At 34.5% G+C, this 10,654-nt stretch overlaps 1 protein-coding gene across 1 annotated transcript; it reads right to left on the bottom strand.

Moving 5' to 3' along the window:
• Nucleotides 1–8,735: 8,735 nt before the first annotated feature.
• Nucleotides 8,736–9,952, bottom strand: LOC136808602 (trace amine-associated receptor 6-like). Its single transcript, XM_067065139.1, has one exon. It carries the CDS (start codon nucleotides 9,915–9,917, stop codon nucleotides 8,892–8,894), a length of 1,026 nt encoding a protein of 341 aa, XP_066921240.1. The 5' UTR covers nucleotides 9,918–9,952; the 3' UTR covers nucleotides 8,736–8,891.
• Nucleotides 9,953–10,654: the final 702 nt, after the last annotated feature.

The following is a 10,654-nucleotide window of genomic DNA, read 5'->3' as shown; positions in this document are numbered from 1 at the left end:
AGTATATGTTAAATCGAATGTTTTGGTTATGAAATTCTTTGTAACAAAGCGGTATGAAGCAACGGCGGCAGTCTGTGGAATATTGATATAGTTTCTACTCAATTTTCTGTTGAAAAATAAACAAATTTGAATTCGCTAAAGCTGTTTTTGATGACAATTTAAGAATGTCTTTATTACCTCCCTTTGTAAATCAAGCCGTCCCAATTTTATTGTACCGATCACCTGATTTTCTAATGGCCTTCAATTTCGGTAAGCTCGCTCTGTATTGTAATACGATAGGCTTTGAACACATAATGATAGACTTGTTTTTATTCCAGTTTTTTATCGGTCCGAGGCTGAACTTTGACCAATAAGTTAAGAAATGACAAGAATCAAAGTTTTGAACTCGCGAGGAATTTGAAATGTAAGCACTACTCGAGCCTAAATAATAAGATAAGAATGACTGAAATACTTATGCTGAACGGTGAAAAAGAATACGGCTGCGGGTATCAAAATTTGATTTAACACTGTCCGATTTTGGGACCCTGTTAGATATTCCAAAATTTTGAAAATTAACCCTGTATCCAATAAAATTAAGTATCCCCCTGTAGACCGGCCTTTGATTAGTAAATGGGGATTCTTTTTAATGGGTTAGACGCGCATATTGTAAGCTGATAAATAAAACGTGTCTTCTGCGACGCAGATTTTTGATGTGAAGTTTTTCAAATGATGTTGACGACTTTCACGTCGTATCTCTAAATAATTTAATACCAAAACAAAACTTTATAAACCTTTTCTTAAGCCTAACCATAACAAAACTCTACTAATCAAACTAAAATACCAAAAAAGTAAAATAAAGCCTTGTCTTTATACCGGTAATCAATCTTAATTGATTTTCCGGTCTGGAAATTACTTGTTTAAAGTAAGGTGTTAAGAAGTTGACACAATATAATACAGGAATTAGACCCTTTTGATAATAAGAAAATACTCTTTCATACCAAATTTGTCGAATAGTTAAGAGTATCATGATAGACAATTTGAAAGAGACTTCATGTTATTTGTTTTAGTTTCCCGGCACCCTCCTCTTTCTAGCTAAGCTTACTTTAGACTCTCTCAATTTTTAAGAAAATGAGTCAACCCAGAAAATAAACAAAGACAAGCTGCATTTTTTCGAATAATTGTATTTTTGTTGACCCAAGAACCCAAGACAAAACAGTGTCTAACTAAATGATGTTCTATTTTGAAAAAACCTGAGCATTTCTTGTCGCTGGCAGTCAATCACCCTACCTATAAGAAGTATATCTGTAAAAAAAGTATCTAAAATTGTTCATCTGTTCGCTTTTGCGCATGACTTGGTTGATCAAATGCTGAGATAGAACCATAAACCCACTCTAATCTACCCGTTAGTACCACTTGAAACAGCTAGCCCATTCTAAGATACTCATTTGCTTAGCTGGCGGTGACCGGGGATTGAATCCGAAGATACCCAACCGCAAACGTCTGTAATGTGAGATAAATAACTCTGGGATAACCTCTCCTTTCCAGCAGTGGGAATCCTTTCAAAAATTGAACCCTAACAACCCCAGCAATCTGACAGGAGTGTTGACAGGAGGGATATAAACAAGAAAAACATTGAAATCTAAAAAGTCAACAAATAAAGCCGGATAGGGTGTAGCAGTGGTTATTTCCGTTGACCGGAACTAAATGAAACAGTTACTGCAAATACTTATAAAATCATGTCTACGAGAACGGGGCTGGGTATTTATGCTAAGATATTTTTACAGTCTTCGTCGAGCGAATTTTGTCAATTTGTCAACAACATCAGTTTGCGATTGATATAAGGGTTCCCATTAAAAATTCCTCAAAACAACGAATTATATTTTTAAGGTATTTTAGTATTATCTGAACATTTAATCAAAAGTTTCAAATCTTTTTGATATTCTTGTTAAAAAAAACCTTCAAAAATCCACCTTGATTAAATGGAAAAATAAACTAAAAAGTTTTGTAATGTAGAACCCCGAAATTTCATCGTCACACTGAGCTACAGTAACTGACTTTGCTCAAATTGAAAAACAATCAAATTCGCCATGTACCTTTAGAGTAGAGCAAGGTATGCGCAGAATGGATGATCTGTTATGAGATTAGGCCGCTAAACGTTTTTTTATAAGAACATCCAAAATTTGTGAAGCCTTCGAATGTTCATAAGTTTTTGAGTTTTTACGGAGTTTTAAGCCTAAAAATGTTCTTAACATGTTCTTATTTTCACCATTTTTTGAGTATTTTAGGCCATTTTCCTAAAGAAATTGGGGTTAGAGTCCTTGAAGACTTAAAAAATGTTCTTAACTTGTTCTTAACATTTTAGCCATCAAAGTCTTTTGTTCTTATGAAAAAACGATTAAGGATTTTCAATTTCCACTGTCGTTAGCGTACATCAACTCTCCCATGTTTTTCACCCAACGACAGCAAATATTCATACCGGGTTTCCGTGGGAGACAGCGGTGTTAAAGTTTACGATCGGAAATACACGCATTGTATCAGAACAATTTTATAAGAACACGGGGCTGAAAGTTGGTCAAAGAACAACTCTGAGCCTCAAATTTCATAAATTAAGAAAGTACTCATTTTAAAAGATTTTAAGCATATCTATTTTAAGTAAAGAAACTAAGCGTATTAAGAACATCATAAGAGCATTTAAGCCTCAAAATTTCAAAAATCTAAGAACAGCCCAGTCTGAGCCAAAATTTAATGGTTCTTATAAATAAAGCGTGTATTAAATGAAATCATATTTAAATGTCTGGCCTAAATGTGTCATCTTAAGTGTACGTGATTTTCGATCAATGGGTCAAATAATGTCGAAAAACCAAAACTTTGGATTCTTTATAATAAAATAGCTTGGAAACTTTAGATTTGATCTGTTCTGATCATTTCGAGGTTTTATTTAAATTTCTATCGAACTCCCAATAAGGGATGGAAACCCAGCTCGAAAATTGCATTGGGAATGGTTTTGGAGTGCAGATTTTTCCATTAAATTTCAAGTGGGGATGAAATCAAAGTCAATTTCCCAGTGGCGCTGAAATTGTAGGGTATTTTTCCAACGGGGACAAAATTTTGGGTAAATTTTGAGTCCCATCGGGTCTAATAGACCTTATCGGAGTTTTTAATAAAAAAAAAATATGCGTTGTGGGATTGTTTCGGGGTATTACAATAGAATTCCCTCGAGGAATTCCTAAGAGATTTCTATTGTAATACTCCCGAAACAATCCTACAATGCAGCGCTTTTTTAGAAAAAATCGAAAACTCCGATAAGATCTTTTTGAGAAAGTTGTATTTGAAGTCGACGAGGTATCGTTTATTCAAAAAAACATCTTAAATTTCGATTTACCACAACGATCTAAAGGGTCAAAGTGTTAAAGGCTTGATTTAAATATTTACAACTGATAAATAATCTTAATCATATGAATTTTGTTCCTTTTTTTCCGGACATAATTTATTTATCTGTGAACGACTTTAACCCCTGCTGCAAGACTTCTTCATTAAAACTCAAATTATTTATCTCATTACCATCAAAAGGGTAAATTTGTTAGCGGTTAACTTTCACGAAAAGTCACATAGTAAGCTCATTTCATGAAAAATAATCTTTTGATCAAATTTTCTTTTTCTATTCTGCAGGTCACTTTGTTTGAATGACATTCAAACTGATCGCGACTATCGAAAGTATCTTCATGTGGTTTGGAAGCTTTTCCACACGCTGACACGGCACAAAAAGACAAAAGAACAAAAAAAGGACTCGGAACAAGGTTTGTGTTAGGTTGTGTCCAATCTTATTAAAAGATTCTGAATCATATTGATCTAGTATCTCACTGTGGAGATATTTTCAATTCAATTACCGTCCAATTTATCAAAATAAAGCTTCAATTTTGTTGTAAACTATAATATATATCGATTCCTTGGAAATGCTGTGAATTTCTTCACCGAATGAAAGTCGTATAAGATGATACTTTTATTGTAAAGGTCAAAATGTTTCTAATGGTCCAATGTTCTAACATTTGAAACCCTGGAATGTATTATTAAATCCGCAATCGATAACGAAACGTTTGCAAAAAGATTATAAACACCCCTGTCTCACAGCCCCGGTGGAATTCTTTTCTTCAGTGGGGATATTAATCCCTATTGAAATCCCAATGGGGATAGAAATTTTATTGTTCAAAGGTTAAAAAATCCATTGGGGATGGTTTTGGAGTGCAATTTTTAAACATTGATTTTCGAGTTATGAAATCAAAATATCCCAGTCGGGCTGAAATTATTAGCTATTTTCTAAATCACTAAACTTCACTAAGCCATGAAATACGCAACGTGTGAAGCAAAATTATATTAAAAACTGGTTGTTTATATACTCCCTATTTCGATCAGTGTTAGCGGAGCGACCTCCGATGTCAAATTAAAGAGCTCTCTTACCGCAGAAAATTTTGGCAAAGTGATTCAGCACGAACCAACCATACTAACTTCGAGGTTTTATCCAAAAACCACACATATATACCACACACACACATATATACGCAGAGGGACCTTTCTTCCCATGAAACCCCATTTTTATCAAACACAGCAGTTTTGTTTATTTTCTTCACGAGAGGGTTCCATTTTTTTGTGTACCCAAATAGAAAAAGGAAGATCTAGCTGAAAAGGTTCTAAGGAAGGTATATACGGATTTCTTTGTGTTTATTCATTATTTAGGTTAGGTTTATTTATTTAGTTTATTTTTCCTCTCTCATCTCTCAAAATTTCTTTGTTCTTTATATATTTTGCTTTATTTTATGTTCTTCTATTTCTTTGAAGTTTTCGGTCTACCATTTTTTGCGAAATGTTCCCGTTCCGTTTCCCTTCCCTTCAAGAGCACTTTCCAAATAAATAAAAAAGATTTTGTACTAACAAGAAACAAAACAAAACCAGCTGCACACAGTAATGTACTCATGAAATTGAGGCGCCAAATGACGAAATGGCACATTTCCCATTCCTAATGTACACGGGGGCTAGCCCTGTATCACACATGTAGGGATCCGAGATCTAGGTTTCCCTGCGAAATTTTAAACACCACAAATAATTTTTAAGTGCGTTAACTACAGTTGAAAAGTTGAAGAGTTTTAACATGAGACTTAAAACGAGACTTAAAACAGAGGAGGACCTTAGGATCTCGGGATCTCAAATTTGCTCCAATAAGGCTTGGAATATAGCCTAGAAGCCACCGAACCGCTCCAAAATCGAAATATTCAATAAAAGAAAGTTGAAGTGCTAAAGTAGCAATTCTCGCCCGAACTTTACAGTTAGAAAAACGTTAAAATACACTACAATCTCAATATATTTAGCAATGAAAGGAAAACCATCTAAATTCACCATGACATTTCAGGTCACCGCGATGAATTCTCGAAAATTTGCAGCTTTTTCTCATCCTGATTGAATTCACAACGATTTTTTACGATGTATAAGCTTTTGTATCCCCTTTATCTTTTTATAAGAGCAGGGTATATAAGAACATAAAGTTTCGATAGTAAACAAAATAAGAATATTCTAAGTATATCTCAAAAGGCTTCCAGACTCTAAGACGTGCAACTGCTAAAATGCTAAAACATTTTACGTTCTTATAAAAAACTTGTACTCTTTATAATTTACGGGTAAGATCCTAATAAACAAATCTTACCTTCAACTATCACTGATTAACGATTCCAAGATTGAATTATTTTCTATAACAATCCTTTATAAAATCATAGCATCATTTGAAATACGAAAAAATCAGTTATGTTTTCTTTTTAAATGTTTACTCGATGAAAATATCTATTCAAACCCAAGCTAATAAAGAATACCATAGTTCTAGTTTACCATTTTACTTATTGATTTCGAGTTTGTACCCCTCTTTGCCTTACAAAAGCTTACTGAAAATTTTTTAAACTACGTAACCAAAAGTCAGGATTCACAAACTTTTTGACATTTCCGAAGATAAATATTGATGTAACATTTTCGCTAGTATCAAATCACGGAAATACCTTAAAAATATGATGGGACTTGACTGAAACAAAACAATGCCTTCTTTCGTATTTATTTTGAATATTAAACTAAAGGAACCTGGATTAGTACACGTTTTCTTAAGAATAAACTTATTATAGTTATATATATAGGACATAAAATTTCAAGAACAAGTTAAGAACATTTTAATAATTTCCGGACTCAAAAACGCCCAATTTCTTTAAAAATCACATATAAATACTCACAAAATGGTGGAAATAAGAACCTTTTAAGATCAGACAAAAAACAAAAAGCCTTTTTATTAGATCATCGAAAGGGCTTCCAAACTTTTTGACGCTCTTATAAAAAAAACATGTAAAAGGTGTGATGTTTTGTTTCCTCTTTTGTTTCCTTTTTCTAATTCCAGTTGATTTAATGTTTTCGATGTAACACTAGAATTCCAACTTTTTCGAGCTTGACCTTCAACTTTGCATGAAAGTAGTATTCTGGTCAATAATATTTACAAAATGGTCAAAATAAGATTTTTAGACTAAAAACTCAAAAATTTAAGAACATCCGAAGGCTTCAAAGATTTTGGATATTCTTATAAAAAACAACGTGTACTTTACGAAGAACCACGCTTACAACGAATTCTCTAACCTGATTGGACTCGTCGTGGGGAGGGGAGTTCAGTGACCCTCGTGCACATGTGGAGTTAAATTGAAAAGGTCAATATTGCAATTACGGGCTAATTACGTTTTTTTTAAACCTCCAAGCTTTTTGAAGCCTTCGGATGTTCTTAACTTTTTGAGTTTCAAGCATAAAAATGTTCTTAACATGTTTTTATTCTCATCATTTTATTAGTATTTTCCTCCATTTTCCCAAGAAAAGAGTGTTCTAGGGTCTACAACGCCTTGGCGGAGCTTGCTTGCAAAAATGAATAGACAAAAATAAATTTTATGATCAAATTTGATATGTTTTATAAGCATGACAGTTATAAATAAGAATACCCATGGATAGCCTATCGAATGTCGTAGAACTTTTTCATTCTTGTCATAGGACATTAGATTGATCTGAATGGGAAAAATAAAAAATCGACATCCTGGGTGTATTGCTTGGTTAATGTTTTACAGACTTGAATTTAAATTTGGCTAAATCGAAGTATTCTTTGGTTGTTTGGTTGGGTAAATTTGACTTAGATTTAATCCTGAAGGCTTGTTCTTCAAATTAAAGGGTTTGGTATTATGTGTATTTGGTATTTTAAAGATCACTCTTTAGAAGACATACTGGGCTGTTCCATTAAAGAACCATACATGGGGGCAGACGAACCTTTTCAAGTGAAAACAAAATTATTGAAAATGTGTGGATCATAGGCTTAGCGAGATACCCTGCAAAATTTATGGATGAGAGCGGTTTTTACGACACTGTAATTATTGTCTTTGTTTATCAAAAGATAATGAATATGTTATAAACGTCTGCACTTCCTCATAAATTTTGCAAAGTATCTCGCTACGCCTATGGATACCCCCTGAAAAATGGCAAAATTTGCAAAATTTCATACCTTAAATAAGAGTGGACGAAATAAAATCAGTCTTTTACCCCCTGGAAATTTTAGAATAACTTTCATCACCCCCTTGGAAAATTGAAACAACACCCCTATAAATTTTACTCGGATAACCCCCTGGAAATGTTCGTCCACCCCCTGTATGGATATAAAATGGAATGGCCCATTGTCTCAAGAATTCAATAGAGGTTTTTGGAGTTGAATTGTATTGAGCCATCTGAGTTAAAGCTGGTATCTTATAGTTGCCCTTCAGAAGCGAAATTGGGTTTGTTTATTTTGAATGAAAATCGAAACTACATACCGAGACTTCGTAATAATCGACAGTTGAATTTTCAGTCATATGGCGACGATTCATAGGTTCATCAATAAGAGTGCAAGTCGATGGTGTTTTATGGCAGAAATGAATAAACTCCAGCAGGTCGTGTCATATTAGCATGCAGTGCCGCCGCAATCTCTGAGAGATGTAAAGCGAAATTAAAAAGTCAAAAGTTCAGTATATGAAATTATATGAAATTATACACTCCGTGATAATCAGTGTGTAAGTCTTTGGTATGACCTGGCTAGGAACTGAATCAATAACCTTATGCACACTGTAGCCCGATGCTCTACTTTGGTGTTACGGTCATTAATTTCCCCTAGAGGATCGAACTGATTTGTTACCGGCATAAAAATTATGTTTTCTGAATTCAATGGCTTTTTGTTGATAAGAGGATGAATTTTAACAAAAATAAATGGAGGAATAAATAATAAAAAGAACCACACTATCATGAAGATTTCCACATCACCCTTTAAGTGCCAATGTCGTATATATCAGACAGTTTAAGTTAGAAATCGTCATTTTTGATCGTCTATTCATGGCCAAGCAAAAAAAAAATTAAAAGTGAGTCTTTTCAGCGAGATTTTTAGCTAAAAAGTCAAAAAAATGCAAAAATTTGACAAAAATCCACTCTTAAGATTTTGACCGTTTTTTGACCATTTCTGGTCAACGAGTGATCCAAGAACCTCCAAATTTGGCCCAGGTTTACTTGATTCTGTCCTCCAGCGAATTAATTTGAAGTTTTACCACTGGGCACCTTTCTATCATTCAGGCAGGTCCGCGCAGCGGACTATAAAGGAGCTTCTAACTCCTTCTAGATCCTGAGATATAAGCCTTTAAAGTTTGAACTAGAGATTTTCTTTTAAAAAACTTAAAAAAATTACCGTGGCACTTAAAGGGTTAAACAGTTCAAATTCAATTTCCTTGATATTGCAATTCTAAATCATTTTTAAATGCATTCGAAATTCATTACAATTTCATACAATATTTATTACACTCGTGAGCTGGTGTCAGCAAAATATCTGGTTTTACCCGATTTCAATTATTCGGGTTATTATTACTACTATCGGGTGATATGACGTCATCATTACTTAAACTACAGTCTAATGATGATTTGGGTCCAGCCCCTTTAAGACCTCTCGAAGAGGACGAATCGAAACCAGCGTGTTTCACATTGAACAGTTTGTAGACTCCTTTGCGAATACCAGGTTGTTTGAAGAAATAAATGATGGGATTACAACAACTGTTCATCGAGCCTGCAAAACACGCGAACACATATAAGTTCTGAATGACTTGTGGTCTTGTGTACCCAAAAGAGTCATTTAAGAGATCATTCACGGACCAAATACTCGATGGTACTAAGCAGACGCAATAAGCCAATATTAAAACACTGACTGAACGCGCTAACCTGATATTTTTCTTCTCATTTCGGGAACGTGAGGCGCGTAAATTTTCACTGATATCAGGCGTGTCTGAAATAGAGCGCCCGTGCGCCCCGATCCGGGCGGAGCTCTTTTGGATGCATTTCATAATACGATAGTATGTGAATAATAGGATAATAAGCGGTCCAAGTGTTATAACGATGACGCAGTACAGAAACGGACCTTTTCCTAAAAACCGTAACGCGGGTGACACCGCAGGGAAAATCCAGGATAAAGCGATTAGGATTCCGACGCGCCGCGGACTCATGATTCTCTTGTGTTTACCGACTTTAGTCATTAGGATATACCGATCGTAAGATACGACGCCGAGTGTCATCAACGACGAACCGATCGTAACTGTCGTGATGTATTCCCGCATGTAATCGTAAGCGCAATTCTGCAACAAATTGGTATACAATAACTGGATGGAGAAGATGGGGAATAAGACGGCTCCTACTAGCGTATCGGAGATAGCTAAGGAGGTTAGAATGGTGTTCGATCTAGATCGGTAGCCAGGCTTCCATAAAATGATTAGAACAGTGATATTACCGAAGGTAGCAAAGAGGGCTGCCAATACAGAAAGTGTGCCATATATGTAGGTTATAGGCGTTGACAAATGGTTCATACGCAGCACACATTCCATTGTTTTGTTGTTGTGGTTTTTGTTTTGTGAATGACTGAAAGATATAAAAAGACACATGCATGTTAGACGAAAAATATCATTTCAATAAGGGCTCTCTTAACTCTGAAATGAATCCGTCATTCATATGTCATATTTCGAACTAAATTCTTTGGACAATTTTCATGATCTTGGGTCGAATTCAAGGAAAGTAGTTTTCGAGCAGAAATATTTCGACAATTTGCTAATGAAAAAGATTTCCCGTATAAGTAAGATTCACGAGTTCATGACGAATAAATGAACGAAATTCAAACATTCGAACAAGAAACTTACTAAACCTCACCAAATCAACCTGTATGATTCACAACTTAAATTAGAAAATAATAGCTTGAAAATTTCTAGAAGACTTTTAATCAAACTTTACCGATTATTTGTTTGGGCCGCTCTATATAATCACAGAGGGCCCACACCATGATACGAAAAGTGGAGGGGTAAGAATATAGTCAAAATATAGTCAGTATTGTTTGAACTACGCTACGATAATCGTGAGATACACTCTGGTACAGAGTATGTTTGGCCCGACAGGAGAAAATTTAGATTTTAACCCTGTAATAAGCCTACAAATGACGCTATTTCAGACTGAATTTTCCCAGAAACGAAGCTATTTAAAGTATGAACCGTGATATTTAAAAAATAACACTTTATTTGAAAAAAATGAGCCCCCTCCTGTCCAAAATCTTAAATGCTCTTTTTTATCAAAC

This window comes from Clytia hemisphaerica, unplaced genomic scaffold, assembly GCF_902728285.1.
Source record: "Clytia hemisphaerica strain Z4C2 unplaced genomic scaffold, Clytia hemisphaerica genome assembly, whole genome shotgun sequence".
Taxonomy (NCBI): Eukaryota; Metazoa; Cnidaria; class Hydrozoa; order Leptothecata; family Clytiidae; genus Clytia; species Clytia hemisphaerica.
Note: the sequence above shows the minus strand (reverse complement) of the source record. Positions and strands in the feature narration are given on the sequence as shown.

Excerpts from the sequence above, each read along its gene's own strand:
- LOC136808602 (XM_067065139.1), bottom strand. The coding sequence starts at position 9,917 with ATGGAATGTGTGCTGCGTATGAACCATTTGTCAACGCCTATAACCTAC.